Source organism: Sturnira hondurensis, unplaced genomic scaffold (assembly GCF_014824575.4).
Source record: "Sturnira hondurensis isolate 20B ecotype Veracruz unplaced genomic scaffold, ASM1482457v3 Scaffold0000460, whole genome shotgun sequence".
Lineage (NCBI taxonomy): Eukaryota > Metazoa > Chordata > Mammalia > Chiroptera > Phyllostomidae > Sturnira > Sturnira hondurensis.
This window is the reverse complement of record NW_028073091.1, coordinates 1,562,768-1,584,539: the sequence shown is the minus strand read 5'-3', so window position 1 is coordinate 1,584,539 and position 21,772 is coordinate 1,562,768. Positions and strand designations below refer to the sequence as shown.

Genomic DNA, 21,772 nt, shown 5'->3' with positions numbered 1-21,772 from the left:
GCAAAGACCACATCTCCTCTGAAAGGACAAAGCTTTGCTGATTGACCAGTTTTTGAGCGCAAGGCTCACGGAACCCTCCTCTGCTGTCTGTCTGGTTTTCACTAGATCTAAAATGGAGGAGTCTGGAGCTAAGTGCTTCAAGACCAACTTTTAAAGTCGTGTTTACCCTGAAGGTATCTTTGAGGATCCCCACGGGAAGGAAAACCCAAAGATAAACATCCGGCAGTACTCAGACAACACTGGGAGAGCAGCCCCCAGTTGAGACCGGCACCAGCAGTGGCAGAAGCCTGTGTTTGGGGCTGGGGGACCCGACACCTGTATAATGATTTTACAGTCTTCTTCCATTCTCCCCCGATCCCGTGCTGCCCCAGGCCAGTGACGTCACAGTCTCTCCAATCTGCATTAGGAATGAGAACTGTGTGGGATGCTACCCCAAACACGGACAGTGAAAGGCCTAATTAACTTTAATATAGCTAATGGCGGAGCTGGCCCAGCCTTGCTGTCAACAAACAGGGAAAGAGCTTTTATTTCCTGCCACGTGTAAAGGAGGCGGTGGAAGAGCAATGGAGAGGGGGGCGCCTCAGGGGCCTCGGGGTCTGGCACCCAAGGCCCGGGCTCTCTCTAAATCACAATTCACCCCAACTAGCAGGAAATGGTGTTTGAACCAAAAAAAAAAAAAAAAAAGTCAAACTGCTCTACAGTCAGTTAAAATATAAATCTCGCAAAACAAAAAACTGCGATGCTGGTGGTTCCAAATCCTTTCTCCAAGACAGCAAAAACAAAGAAAATCCCTAAGTTTCAAACTTGAGGGTCAGGCCTTCCCATTCCAGACCTTTGCACGTGTTAAGCAAAACCAGGAATAAACAGGAAAATATGTCATTTGAATTGCGTTCAAAATGTCTTTGCAAGTGAAGCAAATCATTTCTGCATGCTCTGGGGCTCTGCAGAGAACAAATAGTGTTCTTCCTTTAATGGATAAAATTACACAATTTGCTTTTAACAGTAAACCAAAAGCTGCGGTGGCCTCAGCTAGCATCGTGCGCTTAATAAGGGCTCCCTCCACTCAGCCCCATCCCAGCAGTTTTTGAGTTTTTCGGAGGGTCGCTGTGGTCTCCACTGGGCGGCCGCAGCGTGGCGGGAGGGCAGGGAGGTCCAGGAGGGCGCTGGTGGGGCGGGGCCCTTTCCTTTACTTTCATGTTTCCCTTTTCCAAGCCCTCGCTTTTCTTTCTCAGGCGCCGCTGGTTTCTGGGACTAGGTGGCTCTCTTATTTTCTCCGGTGAAGGCTGGCGGGGCTCAGTGACCAGGGGCACGCTGAAGGTGGGTGCGGCTGGACACCCACAAGGTGCCACCTTTGCGACCAAGCGTCCTGAAGCGCAGGGCGGAGGGCGGGAGCAGGAAGAATGTCCCAGGACAGAGCGGCCGAACCGGGTCCCGGCCCCGGGCCCCAGCTTCCCGCGCGTCACGCCCTCCGCAGGCGCGTCCCTCCGGCAGGGGGCGCCTGCAACGGCCTCGCTCTGCCCATCGGGGCGGGCGAGTAGGGGACCCTGCCTCCTGCGCGCCCGTGGTCCGCCCCTCGCGCTCTTCCCGGTGGCCGGACGCCCAAGCCCGCGTCCCGGAGTTTTGCAGTCTGCGGGAGCCGGAGCCCGCGCTGCGGCCGGAGCCGAGCGGCGCATCTGGCCGGGAGAAGTGGCTGACCACGAGTTCCTCGAAAGGGACCAGCTTGGGAAGCGTCCGGGAGAAAGGGCAGCGGACGCGCAGCCGACAGGGGTGGTGGCGCCTGGCCCCTGGCGCCGCGTGGGCCCCCTGCGCCCGGCCTCCAAGGCCCGCGGCATGGCCCGGGGCCCGGCGCTGCTGCTGCTGTGCGTCTGGGCCGTCTGGGCGGCCGCCCCGCTCTTGCTCCTCGTGCCCCAGACCTCAGGTAGGACCCGTGCACTGGCGGCGTCTCCTGGCTGGAGTCCGTCTCTTTCTTAGCTCCCGGCCCGCGGCCCGCCGGCGGGGCTGCTTCCAATAAGGCGCGCTCGGAGGCCAGCTAAGTGTTTCCAGAGGCCGTGCCGCGGCGCTGCGGGGAGCCCCTCGCCAGGCGTTCCCGAGGGTCCTGAGTGTGAACGCGGCCGGGCCCCGGGTCCTCAGACGTGGCCGGTGCTTGTAAGAACCTTGACTCGACCCTCTTCACTAACTTCACTAAGGTTATCCCCGGCGCCCCCGCCTATTCCGGAGACCCCCGGGGCCCCGGGAAGTGTGTTCTCGACCCCACCGTTTGGTTGAGCCAGGCTTCGGCTTCCCTTTTGTTGGCCCCTCCCCCAACGCTAGGAGGTGGCCAAAGCCATTTGGGGGCGGCTGTCCCTGGGTGGTCTTTGGACTTTTGGGGGCACACTTCCGGACGAGGGACGAGGCCCGCATCTTGGGGGGTTGGGTCCAGTTCCTCGGTGGCACTCTCCTCGAGGGGCACCCGCTGTCTCCGGGAGACCCTCCGTGGGCTTGGCTGCTTGGACCCCGCGGCGCATAGGCTCTGCCTCGAGGTTCACAGGGGGCCTGGAGGTACCAGCCTGGGGTACCGAAGGAGGCGGAGCTCTCCCACGCCGTCCAGAGGCCGGGAGCTCCCCGGATTGTGCGCCGCGCGGCCGGATTCCGGGCACCCTGCCGGGTGGGGGAGGGCGTGATGCCTCGAGGCCGGAGGTTTGCAGGATGAGGTTCAACTCAAGTCCTAAAATGTGAGCCGCCCCGTTACACATAAGTGGGTTTGAGTGTCGTGCACCCCTCGCATTGTTCCCCCATTCCCGCATTCCTGCAGGCAGGTGAGAATTTAGGGGACCCGCGCGGGAAGGCGCTCGGCTCTAACCGTGTCCTGTTACCTTCTACGCCCTCCAGAGACCAGTCCGACGACTCAGGAATGCGGGGCAGCCTTTTCTGGGGTCTTGTGTTTAAGCAGATGCCGATTACGCCGGACCCTTCTGGTTCCTTGGGAAGGGGGTTTGTAGTAACATTGCTTTCCCTTAAAGCGTCAACCTCTCGGGGCGTGCGGCTAAATGGTAAGTTGGTATATTTGAAGTCAGGGGAATTCTGACAACATCCCTGTAGATTTCTGCATCCGTCCACCTGCAGGAACCCTTCTCCCTTTAGAGTCAGGGGCCTCATCTGCAGCGCTATTGGCCGGGCGGGTTGGGGTGTGGTGGGTGGTCAAACTCCTGGACTCCAGGTGCGGTTGTGTAGCGTGGGCGTGGTGGCCACTGGCGTGTTAGGGGCAGAAGTGTGGCAGGAGCGGTTTTAGTTGCATTTTCAGGGGAGGAGTGTGGGCGCGGAGCTGGAGCTGGGAGATGTGGTAAGGGGTGATGGGTCTGTTGCTTACATCAAGGCTGTCAGGAGAACAGGAAAGTGGCTCGCATTTCGGGCCGAGTAGTTTAAACATTGTCGTCGTCGTTTCCAGTCGAATTTAAGAAATCTCTGAGGAACAAAGCAATTCTGTGTCATTTTCGTTACTTTTTGAACCCTGTACATTTGTAATTTTTTCCAATAAAATAATTGGTAGCTTCTCCTAGGGGAGGGAGTAGGAAAGCTGTTTATAGTTTTCTTTCTTCTGGAACTAGCTGAAAACTCAAAGAATATGATCATATTCAAAATATGAATCAGTTTTACGATTACAGGAGATTTGAGTGTTTGGCATCTTTTCTGCCCCAATGAGGAATCCCGTAATTTGAGTGTGTTTTATACTCAAAACGTAAATCACTGTGTACAAACACGGAAAGGTTATCTCAAAAGGACTTACAAGTTCTTATTCTCCCTTTTTAGAGAAGGCTCTGTTCCCTAAGGAGACAAATCCCAGGTTTGGGACTGTGTTTGGCACTTAGGTAGGATAGGTTGGGAATGGAAGTTTGGGGTCCAGCTGCCCCACCTCCGATATGACAGTGTAGTGTTTACTTCTGACCCGGATCCCTGGAGTGTTGGTCGTAATAAATAATGGTAGTGATCCATTTGGAAGTAAATGAAAACATCTTGAATAAGAAAGCTTTGTGGGAAAAGAAAAGTTTTAATGTATGTAGTAAGACAACATGTTTTTCTTATTATGGCTGTGTAGCAAGCAAGGAAGCAGTGCACATTGGAAATCTTTCAGTATTTAGTAGTGAGAGCGAATTTAACCCTCACGGCTACTTGATAAGGAATGCCATCCTGAGACTTTGAACGCTACCGACCCATCGGTGAACACTTTGAACACTAATAAAGCAGTGGGTGCCTGCTGAGGGGCTCTAGTCAGTGAGCTGAACTTCCATTAGCACAGCATGTCATGGTTAGAGAACACTGTCAAGAATTCTGCTTAACACTTTGCATGCAAAAAAAAAAAAAAGTAACATGAGTTCAGAAGTGTGTGTTTACCAGGGGTAGTTTTGGTGACAATGACCTGCAGATTCATGAGGCAGTGTAAAATAATTTCTATTTTTATTGGTAAAACTTTTTGTTATTGTTTGGTCAAAGTACAGCTGTAATTGTTACATATATGTCATTATTTATTACGGCATGACTTGCCTTGGTTTACCCTTGAAGACAGTTAAGCTTGGCAGGGTCAGAATTTTATCCTGTCCTTTTTTAGGAATCTTTTCCCTGAGATCACAGGGATGAAAATGCGAGTGGGGGAATAGCCTGTCTGACAGGTAGGGAAGATGAGTTCCTTAAAGGGGAATTCTAAAGGTAGGTTTCAGCTGGAGAGGTGGCATGCCTTTAAAATGTATTCCACGGAGGCCAGGATGTACAAAATTATCATTATTGTTGAAATGGAACTGGGTGTGAAAGGCTGGGCCTCCCTAATCTGCAGACCCTTACCCCCCACCAGTCTTATTAAGTACAGGAAATTGGTGTGCTCTAATTATACTGATTCTAAATTATAGTCAGGAAAGAGAGAAAGTGGGCTACTAAGTGTTACCCTCCCCCCCCCCCCACAGGGTTTATAACCATCTTCTAATGCCAGAGGCCTTTTGGTATTTATCTGGTCCATTTCCTGAGAACCTGGAGGGGGACCTGTGCCCCACCCCCATTCCTGTGGTTGTCCTGTGGAGAAGGGCTGGCTGCGAAGCTTTGGTTTTACTCTGCTGTGCCTCACGGGGAAGGGGGTGTCCTTACAGGCTATGACTCTGTTCCTGGTAAAGAAAGTTATCATTAAAATATTTCCTTCTTTGGGGACCTTGTAGTGGCCAGTGACCACCAAGTGGATTCCATGAATATCATGCCTGAAAGGTTTCAAAGCAAAACACTGGGGGGATTGCTTTGCAGAGGAAGCATTCAGTGCCAGTTAAGTCTGTGTTTCTGTGTGGCCAATAGCAATGTCATGGAAGGACCAGTAGGTTAAAAGGACTGGCTTTGAAAACATTACTTCTCAGTGACCCTTTGAGTTCTTTGATTTTGTGTTGTTTGACTGTAGCACTGTAACAGAAATGTTTGTTCAGTAGCAGTGGGGACTTCTTGAGTTCTGAAGTAAAAATCTAAGCAAAACAAGGAGCTTGGTACATTAATTATAGCTGCACTGGCTGGGCTTGCACCATCCTCCCCCTTCTAGTATGTATTTATTTGGTTTGGTCGAGGAATTTGCAAAATTGGAAATAAGAAAGGGATGGCTCTGTGTGAATGTGCAGTTGTCATAAAGTATGTCTGGAGTGTGATCTGCTTAAAACCATAGCAGAGTGGTCAAGGAATTTTTTCCCTTTATTTAATTCTTATTCAAGTACAGTTTTATGTCTTATATTCCCAGCCCTGCCCCACCCCAGTGTTCTCCACCTCCCTCCCATTTCCACCCCCCACCTTAGTTATTGTCCATGTGTCCCTTATACTTGTTCATGTGAGTCCTTCCCCTTTTCCCCTGTGATTCTCTCCATTCTCCCCTCTGGTCCCTGTCAGCTTGTTCGTGTTTCAGTGTCTTTGGTCATATTTTGCTTGCTTGTTTGTTTTGTTGTTTAGATTCCTGTTAAAGGTGATATCATATGGTATTTGTCTTTCACTGCCTGGCTTATTTCACTCAGCATAATGCTTTCCAGTTCCATCCATGATGTTGCAAAGGGTAGGAGCTCCTTCTTCCTTTCTACAGCATAGAATTTCATTGTGTGAATACCATAGCTTTTTGATCCAGTCATTTACCAATGGGCATCTAGGTTGCTTCCAACTCTTGGCTATCGTAAATTGTGCTGCTATGAACATTGGGATGCATAGGTTCTTTTGGATTGGTGTTTCAGGGTTCTTAGGATATACTCCTAACAGTAGAATTGCTGGGTCAAAAGGAATTGTTGAATAATGTTGGAAATTTTCAGAAAGCTTTTCAAAAATAGGGAATTGTGTTGGTGTGGTTAGCACCATTTTTGGGATTTCTGGCTTTTTATTTTTTATGTTTTGTAAGTTCTATCTCTGAAAGAACCAAAAAATTCAAAGCCAAAGGGAAGGAAATAATTATAGAAAAACTTAGCCTAATTAGAATAAGTGGCTTGCCCTCTACCAAGTCTTAGGCTCCAGTGGCAGGTGGTGTGTGTGTGTCTTTATTTGTCCTTGGTATGAACTTCAGTAAGCACTCTGTCATTTTTTAGTTGTTATCTAGGGAGAGTGTAGCTGCTTCTTCAAGTCCCCCTCCCCCTCAGTGGGGGGGTGGTTTTCCCAACTCTCAAATGCTCCTGCATAATGGCTTCCACACAGTGAACTCCAGGAGGGCCAGTTAACCAGCCTCCAGCTAAATTATAGGAATCCTCTCTGGAGACTTGCATGGTGCACTATAGCAGCCACTAAGCACAATAGCTGTTTAGGTTGAAGTTAATTAAACTGAACTGAAGGCACTAGTTGTATTTCATTAGTTGCAAGTGGCAGTTGGCTGATGTCACTGGGAAGCTCTCTTGGCCACTGTTCTTTGTCCAGGGTTTGTGTGCTTGTCACTGTTGCTTCAGAAACATCTCCTAGAGTTGGGAGCAAGGAGGGACTTCCTGTTGTTGTTTGCTTAGATTTTTTTGTTGTTGTTTGTTGTTGACTGTGGAGATTTAAATGCAAAAATGAACTGAATTCACTCTCACCTGTGGGAATAGAATGCCCTGACTCAGAAGAGCTTAGAAGGCAGGCGTATGATGACCAAGGCAAGGAAACCTGAACTATAGGGAGTTAATAGGGTTTGGGGGATGGTGATAAATAGGGTGGGGACATAAGAGTTCCAGCTAGAATGTGAGCAGCCTACAAATGGATGGCAAGATTGCATAGGTAGTGAGGAGCCGCCAGTTGAGAAAGCTTCATGTACAATTACTGGGGTCAAAAAACCTACCCTACAAGTCCACCTCGTAGCACTATAATACAGTGATATTTTGTGATTTCAGCACTTATAGAACATTGGGAAATAACATTTGGAAATTGCATATTTTCTTCCCAACAGTGAAATAACCGCCAGATAACCATATCATAATCTTTTTATAACATGGGTACTGAAAAATTGAGGACCATAGAATTCTGTAGAGAGAGGGTGACAAGGTGCATTCTTGTCTTATACTAGTGTAAGAGGTTGGGTAGCAGACAGGAGTGTGAGAGGTGGTGGAGGACTGGAGAGTGAGAAACAGGCGGGTAGAGGATGTGGGGTGTGAGAAACACGTGTGTGGAGGACAAGGGGTGTTAGAAGCAGGTGGATGGAGGATGAGGGGTGTGAGAAGCAGGCGGGTGGAGGATGTGGAGTTTGAGAGGCAGGTGGGTGGAGAATGAGGAGTGTGATGTTGCATCCACCAACCGCGAGAACAAATGTTAGAGACTTTCAGGGTTTCAAAGATGTTACTTTATTGGCCAAGTTTAACCTGCGCAGGGGCGAACTCTCAAAGTGTCCGGAGACATGGTGCCCGCAGGGGCTGCAAACGAGAGTCGCGCCCAGCGCTTACAGCTAAGCCCTTATATAGAGGCAAGCAAGCAAGCGTTGCACAAAAGCAGATGTGGCGGCTAGCTGTTGGCTCACAGAGCCCGCACGTGGGAACAGGGTGGGGTCTGTCTCAACTGAAAGGAAAATTTTGAAACTAAACAGATGGCAATCAACTTACAGGATGTTTGCTAGGGATGCAGGCTCCTTGGGGCTGAGACTATTTTTCTTGTTCCCAGCATGTGACAATCGGGTTTGGAAGACAGGAGTGTGAGAAGCAGGTGGTGGAGGTCGAAGAGTGTGAGTAGCAGGTGGGTGTAGGTTGAGGGGTGTGAGAATCAGGCAGGTGGAGGGTGAGGGGTGTGAGTAGCAGGTGGGTGTGGGACGAGGAGTGTGAGAATTGGGGGTGGAGGACAGGAGTGTGAGAGGCAGTCAGGTGGAGGACGAGGGGTGTGAGAAGCAGGTGGGTGTAGGATGAGGTGTGTGAGAAGTAGGAAGGTGGAGGGCGGTTGTGTGAGAATCAGACCGGTGGAGGATGAGGGGTGTGAGAATTAGGCGGGTGGAGGAAGGGAGTGGGAGAAGAAGGTGGAAGACTGGAGTGTAGGAGGAAGAAGGAGCATGGGAGTGGGACAAGTGGGTCCAGGGGCTGAGTGAGATAATAGCTTGGAGGTTGGGAGTAGTGGACTGGCTGGTTGTTTATTTGCTGAATTTTGCAAAAAGAAACATGTAATAGAGAAATCAGAAGTGACCTCAGTCAGATCTTTATTAACACACATGCATAAAAAAGATTATTATGCATATGCATAAAAGACCCCTTTAAGCACTGTTAAGTGTGCATTTAGTATATTCACATTATTCTGCCACCATAATCCCTACCTGATTGCAGAACTTTTTTCTCTTGCCCAACCTGAAACTCTGTCCATGTTGAACAGTAGTTACCAATCTCTCTCCCCATTCCTGGAATCCTTCCTTGTACTTTCTGTGTGTGTGAGTCTGCCTGCTCTGGGGACCTCATAGAAGTGGAATCAAAATGTATTTGTTCTTTTGTGTCTGGCTTCTTTCACTCGGCATACTGTTTTTAAGGTTCATTCATGTTGTAGCTTGTGTCAGTAGTTCTTTTTTTAAGGCTGAATAGTACTCTATTATGTACACACATACCATATTTATAGCACATTTTATCTTTCTATGTATTGGTAGACAGTTTGGTGGTTTCCCCCCTTTGGGTGTTGTGAATAATGCTGTTATGAAAGTGTCTGTGTCCTGCTTTCAGTTCTTTTGGGTATATACACAGAAGAGGAATTGCTGGATTATATGGTAGTTCTATTTCTAATTTTTTAAGGAACCACTATACTGCCAGCACTTGTTATTTTCTGTTAGATAATAGCCACAATGAGTGTGAAATCATAACTTATTTGCTTTTGATTTGCGTTTCTCTGGTGACTAGTGATGCTGAGCATCTTTTAAAATTATCTGTATGTATTTCATGGCCATTTGTATATGTATGTATTTGGAGAAATGTCTCCAAATCCTTTGCCCATTTGAAAAATCAAATTTCTTTTGGTTGAATTATAGGACTTCTATATAGTCTGGATATTAACTCCTTATATGATATATGATTTACACATATTTCAGTGTTTTCTCCCATTCTGTGGGTTGCCTTTGTACTTTACTTTTTTAAAATATATTTTATTGATTATGCTATTACAGTTGTCCCATTTCCCCCCCTTTACTCCCATCCACCCTGCACACCCCCTCCCACCCACATTCCCCCCACTTTAGTTCATGTCCATGTGTCATACTTACAAGATCTTTGACTTCTATATTTTTCATAGTATTCCTACCCTCCCCTTGTCTATATTCTACCTACCATCTATGCTACTTATTCTTGGTACCTTTCCCCCCCCTCACCTCCTCCTCCCCCGTTGATAACCCTACATGTGATTTCCATTTCTGTGGTTCTGTTCCTGTTCTAGTTGTTTGCTTAATTTGCTTTTGTTTTTGTTTTAGGTGTGGTTGTTAATAACTGAGTTTGCTGTCATTTTACTATACATGTTTTTTATCTTCTTTTTCTTAGATAAGTCCCTCTAACATTTCGTATAATATGTGCTTGGTGATGATGGACTCCTTTAACTTGACCTTATCTGAGCAGCACTTTATCTGCCCTTCCATTCTAAATGAAAGCTTTGTTGGACAGAGCAATCTTGGGTGTAGGTCCTTGCCTTTCATGACTTGGAATACTTCTTTCCAGCCCCTTCTTGCCTGTGAGGTCTCTTTTGAGAAATCAGCTGACAGTCTGATGGGAACTCCTTTGTAGGTAACTGTCTCCTTATCTCTTGCTGCTTTTAGAATTCTCTCCTTCATTTTAATCTTGGGCAATGTAATTCTGATGTGCATTGGTGTGTTCCTCTTTGGGTCCAGCTTCTTTGGGACTCTCTGAGTTTCCTGGACTTCCTGAAAGTTCATTTCCATTGCCAGACTGGGGAAGTTCTCCTTTACGATTTGGTCAAATAAGTTTTCCACTTGTTGCTCTTCCTTTTCCCTTTCTGGTATCCCTATAATTCAAATGTTGGAACATTTAAAGATGTCCTGGAGGTTCCTAAGTCTCTCCTCATTTTTTTTTTCCATTCTTGTTTCTTCATTCTTTTCTGTTTGGAGGTTTCTTTCTTCCTTCTGGTCCACAGCATTGATTTGAGTCCCAGTTTTCTTCCCATTACTATTGGTTCCCTGTACATTTTCCTTTATTTCACTTAGTGTAGCATTCATTTTTTCATGTAATTTGCAACCAAATTCAACCAGTTCCTTGAGCATCCTGATGACCAGTGCTTTGAACTATGCATCTGATTTGTTGGCTATCTCTTTGTTGCTTAGTTGTATTTGCTGTGGAGCTTTGATCTGTTCTTACGTTTGGGCCATTTTGTTTTTGTCTCGACCCACCTCTTACCTAGTGAGGGGTATAGCCTCAGGTGTTCACCAGGACAGGGCAACCCAGTTGCTGTGTTGTGATGCTGTATGTAGGGGTGGGGTCAGAGAGGGAACAATAGTCCTTGCTTGCTCTCTGCTGGCTTTCAGTCACTTCCCTCACTTCCCACAAGCAAATTAGGCCCTTCCGGTGCTGATTCCCATATGGGTGGGTTTGTGTACGTTCTAGGATCCTGAGGGTCTCTCTGATGAACCCTCCTGTGAGCCTGGGAGTTTCTCCCGGCACCTCAATCCCCACAGGTGTTTTTAATCGGTGTTTTGTGGCTTCATTTCCCTGGGCTAGGACCCTGGGTTGCATGGTCTGTCTTGCTCCCCAGTTTTGCCTGGTTTATTTGCTTGGGAATGTGGGACCACCCGATCAGTCAGCCCCCTTGCACGCTGCACCCCTCCACAATCTGCCACCTCGCTGGGTCCGCCAGCTGCTGCCTTGCTCTGACTCCTTTCCGTCCTGACTGCCAGCTTCGCCCTTCCTACTGGTCTGGATGAATGTGTCTACTTTAACTTCTTGGTTTTCTGACTTCCATACAGTTCAATTTTCTATCAGTACTGGTTGTGTGTGTTTTTTTAAATTGGTATTGTCCTTATTTTGGTTGTGTGAGGAGGCACAGTGTGTCTACCTATGCCTCCGTATTTGCACTTTGTTGATAATGTCCTTTAATGCACAAAAATGTTTAATTTTAACGAATCCTTGTTATTGCTTTCTTGTTTTACTTGTGATTTTGATGTCATATCCAATACATAATTACTGAGTCATTGGAAGTTTCCCCCCATTTTTTTGTTTCAAAAGTTTATAGCTTTAGCCCTTCTGTTTAGGTCCTTAACTGATTTTTAGTTAATTTTTGTATATTGTGTGAGGTGATGGTCCAACTTCCTTCTTTGGCATGTGCATATTGTTTTCCAGGCACCCTTTCTTGAAAGGTCTGTCCTTTCTCCATCAAATGTTTTTGGCACCCTTGTCATTTGCTACTTACGTAGGTTGTTTTGGCTATTTGGGAGCACTTCCATAAGAAATTCCACATGAATTTTAGGAGGATTTTCTATATCTGCAAAAAATGTCATTGGGATTTTAATAAGGATTGCTCTGAATCTGTAGATGGCTTTGGGTGGTATGGACATCTTAACATGTCTCCCAGTTCACAAACACAGGTCTCTCTGTCCATTATTTAGATCTTTAATTTCTCTTAGCATCATTTTGTAGTTTTCAGTGTGCAAGTCTCTCACCCACTTGATTAGATTTGTTCCTCAGTGTAGTTTTCTTTTTGTTGCTGTTGTGAGTGAAAATGTTTTCTCAATTTACTTTGGATTGTTTTTTGTTACTGTATAGAAATGCAACGGATTTTTGCCTGTCGATTTTGTATAATGCAAGTTTGCTGAATTTTGTTTATTAGCTCAAATAGAATTTTTGTGGATAATTTTACTTCTTTCTGATTTTGGATGTCTCATTTCTTTTTTTAAAATTTTAGTCTAATTGCTTTGTCAATGGAAGTCTAGAACTTCCATTGTTTAGTAGAAGTGGTTAAAGTGGACATCCTTGTCTTGTTCCTGATCTTAGAGGAAAACTTTCCAGCTTTTCACCATCAAGTATCATGTTATCTGTGGGATTGTAATATATGGCCTTTTTATGTTAAGATAGTTTCTTTCTATTCTTAGCCTTATGTATTTTTTGTATAGTTTTGACTTTTGGAATGTGCAAATGTTTTTTTGCATGTTCAAAAATAATATTAAATCATTAAAGATGGTGGGAAATTAAAACTGAATTCAAACAAGTAAATAGTACCATTATATTGCAAATGAATAATGTAACTATGCTGACAGGAGTGAAAAGAAACCTAGTTCAAGTGACTGTGGACCCAGTACTTTGACCATATATCCTCAATCTGGATTAAAAACAACCAGCCGGATAACGGATCTTGCACTCTTAGTGGGTTTGTTTCTCATAGTGGTATAATTGTAACAATTCTGAAACCATTTTGTGAATTGTGGGATTGGGCAAGTGAGAGATGTATTGATAGCATTGGATCCAGGGTTCCCACTGAGGAAGAAGGGGTATACGAATGTGGAAAGAAGGAAGGCAGGGAGCAACCCAGAGGGGTTGGATTGGAATTGGTAAAATCGGTAATAATTCATGATTTCATATACTCGTGTTCATATATATAGTCATATAGTATATATGTTAAGATATATAATAGTATACTAAGATTATAATGAATAATTTAAAACATTTTTCCCTACACATAACAGTTATTTTATAGCCCCTTGTTAGCCATGAGCTCTTAGTGCCTAGGTCTTGGTTTCTAAATACTGTTGCACATTAAAAGAACTAGCATACATTGAAGAAATGACTGATATGGGTTCAGGACAGGAAAAAAATACAAGATGAGCCAGAAGCATGGTCTAGTGATAGAAAGTAAGTGATTGGGGGGGAAAAAGGGAACATCAAAAACACAAGTGCCAACATGGAAGAGTTCCAGTGGTCAAATCTGAGATAATTTAAGCATCAAATTAATAAGAGCAAACATGAATTATACATAGAACAAAACAGAAATTATGATGAGTAGCCCTGGCTGGTGTAGCTCAGTGGATTGAGCACGGGCCTGCGAAGCAAAGGGATTACAGTTTGATTCCCAGTCAGGGCACATGCCTGGGTTGTGGGCCAAGTCCCCAGTAGAGGGTGTGTGAGAGGCAACCACACATTGATGTTTCTCTCTCTCTCTTTCTGCTTCCCTTCCCCTTTCTTTAAAAATAAATAAATAAAATCTTTTAAAAAAGATTAAAGAAGAAATTATGGTAAGTAATTAACTACATGTATTAGTTCCAATGTATTTGCATAACAAAATACTACAAAGTACTACAAAGTGGTTGACTTAAAGCAAGAGAAATTGATTTTCTTGCAGTTTTGGAGGCTGAAAGCCCTGAATGGAGGGAAGGCAGTGCATGCTTTCCCCAAAGGCCATGAGGGAGAATCCTTTTGCCTCTTCAATTCCTGATGCCTCCTGGCAATCCTGGGCTTGTGGCAAAGTCCCTCCAGTCTCCACTCCTGCTTCACCTGGCTGCCCACTCTGTCTCTGTGTCCCTTCAGGCTTGTGTGAAAACAGCAGTCAATGTAGTTAGGTCCAGTTTAAAGCCAGCACGGTTTCATCTCCAGATCCTCAGCTCATTACTGCTGCAAAGACTATTTCCAAATAAGGTCATGTTTGACATTCTGGGTAGGTTTGAATTTTGGGGACACATTATTTAACTTACTGAATAACATAAATAAAAGGAAATGGGGGGAGGTAAAAACACTTTCTTATTTTTTTTAGATTTATTTATTTTTAGAGAGAGGGGAAGGGAGAGAGAAGGGGAGAGAAACATCAATGTGTAGTTGCCTCCCATGCTCATGCCCTGGCTGGGAATCAGACTGGTGACCCCTTGCCTTACTGTCCAGTATCAATCTACTGAACCACACCAGCCAGGGCTGTTTGTTTATTTTTTAGGAAAAAGAGAAGGGAAGGACAAAAAGGAGGAGAGAAACATCTGTGTGAGAAAGAAGCATTCATCAGTTGCCTCTTCTCTGCGCCCCAACTGGGAACTGAACCTGCAACCCAGGCATGTGCCCTGACTGGGAAGAGAACTGGTGACTTTTCACTTTGTGGGACAACACCCAACCAACTGAACCACAGTGATCAGTGTGAGAAGCCACTTTATTTTCAGCAAAATGCCAACTAATAGGCATGAAGTGAGTTGGAAAACCCACATTTGTGACAATAATTGTGAAGGTTGATTTGGACAGGAATGATTAGTGAGTGGGTGACTTTAACTGACAGGTCCATGTTGGGCAGGGTGTAGGAATGTTCATGGCTCATGGAATTTCTGTAGAATCCTTATTATTGGCAAGGGCACAGTTAGTAACTGTAGATGGAGAAACCAGATGTCACCTTAACTGGGTGGCCAAGGCTCACACCATCATGTGGACAGGGAATGCAGTTCTTCTAAGAAGGACATCACTTAGATGCTATTCCAGTGGGGCAGTAGAGCCAGAATCTGATGGTGACACAAACCAGCAGACCCAGGTGAAATAGCATTTTGTGAAACAGCTGGTCATAGTGAAGGACAAACTTGGCCAAGGAACAGGCCACAGGACAAGCCAGCCACGGGCAGAATGAGATTCCAGGTGAACCTGCATTGGAGTGAGGACATGCTGGTGGTGTCATTGGAACCTCTGATAAAACGATGTGAACGTATGTTATATACAAAAAAGTTGTCAAAGTTAATGCTCCTGAATTTGTTAATAGTGCAGAGGTTTTATTGGAGCAGGTCCTTGCTCTTAGGAAGTGTATACTGGGTTTTAAAGGATAAAGGGCATGATGTCTACAACCCAATGTGGATATGGAGAGAGAATGATAAAGCACATGGGGTGAAATGTGAAAAATTCGTGAATTTAAGTAAAGAGTACAGGGGCATATTATGCATGTATCTTGCTATTTTTATGTGAATTTGGAATTGTTCCAAAATAAAGAACTTAAAATTGTTCAGTGATGAAATGTGTGGCTATAGCCAGTGGAATCCATGACAGAGTTAAGCAGATCCTCTTAGAAGACTCAAATGGTTATAATTTTACTGGAAATGGTGTCAGACCTCACACAGGGATGGGGCAGGTAGAATCCACGTGCCTTCTAGGCCAGATGGAGTTTTACTTGTAGGACTGAATAGAGGACTGAGAATCGCCAAGTCTTAGTCTAGTGTCTAGATCGCCACTAGAATTCTTTTGTTAAGTATATTTTATTGAATATGCTATTACGGTTGCCCCATTTTCCCCCTTTATCCCTTTCCACCCTGCACCCCTCTCCCACCCAGCACTCCCTACTTTAGTTCTTGTTCATGGATCGTACATATAAGGTCTGTGGTTTCTGCATTTCTTACACTGTTTTTTACCTCTCCCTGTCTATTATGCACCTACCATTTGTGCTTCTCTTTCCCTGTGCCTTTTCCCCCATTCCCCCCACCCCCACTGATAACCCTCCATGTGATCTCCATTTCTGTGATTTTGTTCCTGTTTTAGTTGTTTGCTTAGGTTTTTTTTTTTAGGTTCATTTGTTCATAGTTGTGAGTTTATTGTCATTTTACTGTTTGTATTTTTTGTTTACTTTTTTCTTACATAAGACCCTTTAACATTTCATGTAATAAGGACTTGGTGATGATGAACTCCTTGAACTTGACCTTATCCGAGAAGTACTTTTTCTGCCCTCCCATTCTAAATGATAGTTTTGCTGGACAGAGTAATCTAGGTTGTAGGTCAATTCATGACTTTGAATATTTCTTTCCAGTCCCTTCTTGCTGCAAGGTTTCTTTTGAGAATTCAGCTGATAGTTTTATGGTAACTCCTTTGTAGGTAACTGTCTCCTTTTCTCTTGCTGCTTTTTATCTTTAATCTTGGGTAATGTAATTATGATGTGCCTTGGTGTGTGCTTCCTTGGGTCCAGCTTCTTTGGGACTCTCTGAGCTTCTTGGACTTCCTGGAAGTCTATTTCCTTCATTATATTTCCAAATAAGTTTTCAGTTTCTTGCTCTTCCTTTTCTCCTTCTGCCACCCTATGATTTGGATGTTGGAATGTTTAAAGTTGTCTCAGAGGTTCCTAAGCCTCTCTTCATTTCTTTGAATTTTTGTTTCTTCATTATGTTCTAGTTGAATGTTTATTTCTTCCTTCTGTTCCAAATCATTGATTTGAGTCCCAGTTTCTTTCCCTTCACTGTTGGTTCCCTGGATGTTTTTGTTTATTTCACTTTGCATATAGCCTTCACTGCTTCCTGTATTTTGCTTCTGTACTCAGTCTTTTCTGTGAGCATCCCGATTACCAGTGTTTTGAACTCTGCATCTGATAGGTTGTCTGTCTCCTTATTGCTTAGCTCTTTTTCTGGAGTTTTGATCTGTTCTTTCATTTGGGTCATATTTGTTTATATTGACATGGCTATTACATTGTAAGAAGCGGACGGATCCTTAGGTATTGCCAGGGCAAGGCCACCCACTTGGCTGTGTTGTGGTGTTGTATGCGGGGGAGGGGTCTGAGAAAGAACAATGCTGCTTGTTCAGCTCTTGCCCAGCTTTGAGTCACTTTCTCTGTTACCCACAAGCAATTTGGGTCCTTCTGGTGCTGATTCCCAGGTGGGTGGGCTTGTGTACATTCCTGGATCCTGTGGGTCTCTCCAACGAACTCTCCTGTGAGGTTGGGAGTTTCTCCGACTGCTGCAGCCCCCATAGGTTTTTATAACCAGAGGTTTGAGGCTTTAGTTTCCCCATGCTGGATCTCTGGGTTGTGTTGTCTCTTCCTCTCTCCAGTTATTCCCAGATTATCCATATACTAATATGGAACCACCTGATCCACCAGCTGCTGCCTTGCCTCCTCCTCTCTACCCACTCACCTGTCTCTACCCCTCCTACCAGTCTGGATGAATGTTTCTTCTTTAACTCCTTGGTTGTTGGACTTCCATACAGTTCGATTTTCTGGCAGTTCTGGTTGTTTTTGTTTTTAAATTCGTTGTTGTCTTTCTTTTGGTTGTGTGAGGAAGCAAAGTGTATCTGCCTGTGCCTCCATCTTGGCTGGGGGACTGAATTGCCAGAACTTCTAACACATGTTTCCTTAGCTTTTTAATTATAGAAGACGTCAAACATATGTAAAGTTAGCCTAGTACAATGAACCCCTACATATTTTTCAGCCAAGTTCAATAGTTACCGTGTCCTGTTAATTTTGGTTCATTCCCTCTGGCCCACTTAATGAGCCCTAGGCAGCCTTAATTTTTGTAACTGGAAACACTTAAGCATGAGTGGTAAGAACTATTCCACGTAATTGCAATGCTGTTATCACAGGCATCATAGGCAAGCGTTATCCCATGTGCTGCCAGCTTTTCTAGCTCTCTGGAAAATGGCCTTTACACTTGCTCTGTTCGCAGCAGTGGGAGCCAGGCAAGGTGTACCCACAAACCTTGGTTTTTACCATCAGAGCAACCTTCAGTCAGACTCTGGGGTTCCCATCAGGTTGCAGCTCTGCATTCCAGCAGGTGCATGTGTTGCTTCTCTGGCTCCCAAGGCTGCTGGCAGGGCCCAGGGGCCCTCCCCCACATAGAGGAGTGGGGCAGTGCACAGGGAGGGTCCAATCAAGCTTTATCTAATCCAGCCTTTGCCAGTCCCTTCATTCTGGACCTCTCCTTCTGGGTAGGCCTTACTGCCTCTGCCTCCCCTAGGAGAGTACTCTGCAGCAGCCCGTCTGGAGTGGGTCATTCTCTATCATTCTTAGTGCCCTGGGCTTATTAAAAGCAAAGATGCTGAGTGTAGAAATAGAGGGAGGAAGGCATTTTAGCTTTCAGGTGTTTACTGCCTCCCTCTCCCTTTTCATAGACAAAAGACTCAGTTTTTTGCTTCCTAGGGTGGAGGGTTTGGAATGTGTTCTCAACATACAGGACAGATGAGGGGGCTTTGTAAAGAATTCATAAGATAAATAACAAAAATAAGTCCCCCAATTAAAAGAGGAACACAGGGTATAGCAGGCAGTTTGTAGAACAAGTATGAAAGGGCAAAAATTTAGGAAAAGAACTTGGGCTTATTAGGATTTAAGAAAGCTGAGGTTATAAGACAGTAAATCCCTTTTTTTTTTTTCTGATTGAGTTTTGGCTCAATCAGAAAAGGCGGTGTGTGTCAGCAGTGATGTGGGGAGCATGGCACTGTGCTGTGTGAGCTGCTACATTGAAGGCAGTTTGACATTGTCTGTTAACATTTAAAATACACATATTCTATTGCCTGCTCTAAAAACAACATATGTGCCTGGGAGGCATGCTGTTCCCTGCTGCACTATTTCTAATGGGGAGAAAGTGGATGTATTGACATGCCTCTTCACAGGAGCCATAACTGGCCCCAAAGCTCAACTATTATTGCACAATGGCTAAAATGAATCTGGAGACCGGTGGATGTCACCAGAAGGAGATTTCAAAGAGAGTTCCTGTGTGGGGAGAGAATCTGGCCGTAGAAGGGTATGTGCCGCATGCAGTTGAGCAGTGCATCTGCAGTTCAGCAGTCCCATCTCCCTTGCCCATTTCTGTGGGGATACTTAGAGCAAAATATGGAAAACATTTAACAGGATGTTGAGGTAGAAATGTGATTGGAACTCTTTCAAAATTTACAGTTTCACAAACTCAAAGATACAGAGAACAAACTGTTGGTTGCCCGAGGGGTGGGCGTTGGATAAATGGGTAAAAGAGGGGAAGGAGATTAAGAAGTACGAACTTCTAGTAATAAATAAGTCACTGGGATGTGATATACAGCACGGGTAATATTGTCAATAATAGCGTAATAAGTATGGTGTAAGGTGGATATTAGGCTTATTGTGGTCACTTCATAAGGTGTATAAACACTCCATCATTATGTTATATACCTAAAACTAATATAACATTGTATGGCAACTATAACAAAAAAAAGGAAGGTGCAGGAAGGTGCTCACAAGGTACAAGCTCCCTAGTTGTAAGCACTAAGGATGTAACATACAAAATGATGACTGTAGCTAACACTACTCTATGATATGTAGGGAAGTTGTTAAGAGAGTAAATTTTAAGAGTTCTCATCACAAGGAAAATTATTTTTCCTTTTTAATTTTTTTAATTGTATCTATATTAGATGATGGATGATAACTAAACTTACTATGGTAATCATTTCACAATACATGCAATTCAAACTATTACGCAGTAGAGGTTAAACTTACCAGTGATATAAGTCAATTATATCCTAATAAACTGAAAAATAATTTTAAAAACCACCATAATTTACAGTTTCAAGTTTTTATGGCTGTTAAGATGGAGGTTCATTGTTCTTAATTACTTTTTATAAGCAGAATATTATATTGTTCTAGGTTGAATTGTGCTTCTTCACAAAAAAATATATTGGAGTCCTAATTCCCAGTACTCTGATGTGACTTTATTTGGAGAGAGGCCTTCCCAGACATAATCTAGTTAAAATGAGGTCACTAGGGTGGGTCCTGATCCAGTATGACTGGTGCCCTTATAAAAAGGGGAGATTTGGACACACAGACAGACTTGCACAGAGGGAAGCTGAATGTGAAGCCACAGGGAGGTCATTGGCAAGCCAAGGAGGAAAGCCTCAGAGAACCCAGCCCTGACCACACCTTCATCTCTGATTTCCAGCCTCCAGAACAGAGACCTTAAGTGTCTGTTGGTTAAGCCACCGTGGCTGCTGTGGTTCTTTGTGCAGAGAGCCCTAGCTGACTCATGTCTATTCATCTATACTTATGTGCATGCTAATCAGGTATTGTTTTCTACTGATTTGATGATTTTTTGAGCATCTGCAAAAGAATTTATTTGCTAAAAAGATTCAATTGCTAACCAACACCCCTTCTCTCTGAGTCCTCTGGGCCTTGTATGGTAACTAACTGGCTGGGTCCAGGGACGCTAGTGGTGGAGAAGTTGGCACAGAGTCACCAGGGCCAGTAGGAGTTCTCTGTGTGCCCCAGGGTCTGACATGAGCAAGTCCGTCCTCCAGGAGAGCTTGTGGGCCAGTGCTGCTTCCCCAGACAGCTCTGTGGCCAGCCCCGGGTAGCCTTTGAGTACTTCTGTGCCATTGGCTCCCTGTCCAGGCCTTCTCTCCAAGGGTCATTGGTCACCCACCCATTGGTCCTCTCCACCTTTCTCCAGCTGATTGTCTTGTTCTCAAGAGGGGACTTGAGGCTTAGATAGGGGTTCTCCCAGAGGTCAGAGCAAGTGAGTTGGACCCTCACAAACTCCCCTAAAAGCCCCAAGATACCAGGCACACATCCAGTGTGTCCTTCCCCAGGCCTTTGTTTCTCACAGGGAAGCCTGGCTAACAACAAGGAGAAAACCCAAGGAAAGCAGACATCTTTGGGAGTGGGATTGTGTAGCTTGTCAGCCCGTTGACTTGTCGGGGTGTGAGGGCCTTTGAAGTAGGAGGCCATTGGATTCTTTGAAATGTGGTCCAGTGGGGAGGCCTTGGAAATGCCAAATGGAGAGGAAGGGACACGTGGACATGGACTGGCTTACAGGACCCTGAACTCACAAAGTCCTGGGAGGTCTGGTAAGGGAAGGAGCTCTAGAAGTACATTTTTCTATCCTTTGGATCAGTGGCACTTGTTACAAAGCACAGGGATAGCTCTCCAGCAGTGTCAAGTTTCCATGGACAGAAAAAAACATTGACTTGACACTGGCCTTGAGTTTTCCAAGGGGTGCCCCTAGCCAGTCTCTTGGGAGCTTTTGTGGAAACCGTGGACAGGGGTGCAGGGGTCTATGGCCAGCTGCTTATATGAGAGGCCACTGGTATAGGCACTTTTGGGTGCTGGAGAGTGGGGTGTGAGGGGAGTCATGCAGAGGGAGAGTTAGGAATGGTTATATATATGGGTGCCAGTGTGCACCCCAGGGGCTGTCAGGGCTTCTGACTGTGGATGCTTTGGATCACAAGGAGCTGAATTTGGGGTGCAGTGAAGAAGGAAACTATTCAGTGCAGATCGCTCCCTTATGAAACAGCATGGCTGTAGGGCAGCCCTGGGGCAAGGCTTCTCTTTGGCTCGACTGCTGTGTTCTGCACCTGATTCAGTCTTGTCTGGCCTGGTCCTGTGCTCTCTTCTCTGCTGAGATATCTTTGGTGTATCAGTTCTGGCAGGGAAAACAGAGTTCTCATCTTGCATAGAAAGGAAAAGTGTGCTCTCCGAACCAGAGGGGAACTGACTTATATATACTGAAGTCCCCACCCCTGGTTCCTGATAGATCCATCCTTATACAAATGAGTGTCCAAATCCTTATAGTTTGATAGATCTAAAAAGCATCGTTCTGATTAGTCAGAATGGAGCTTCTGTGATTGGTCTGTGAAGATGCTCTTGGGAGGGGGACTGTAGCTGTGCAACTCTGAATGGACAGGAAATGCCTCAGTCTTATTGGTTAAAGTAAAATTTTAGGAAC

At 45.1% G+C, this 21,772-nt stretch overlaps 1 protein-coding gene across 1 annotated transcript in view; it reads left to right on the top strand.

The window, feature by feature from the left end:
* Positions 1 to 1,436: 1,436 nt before the first annotated feature.
* Positions 1,437 to 21,772, top strand: part of ROR2 (receptor tyrosine kinase like orphan receptor 2) — a 218,017-nt gene continuing 197,681 nt past the window's right edge. Inside the window, exon 1 of the mRNA XM_037041305.1 lies at positions 1,437 to 1,918. Coding sequence (XP_036897200.1) covers positions 1,831 to 1,918 — 88 coding nt within the window. The 5' untranslated portion in view covers positions 1,437 to 1,830. The remainder of the gene's footprint in view (positions 1,919 to 21,772) is intronic.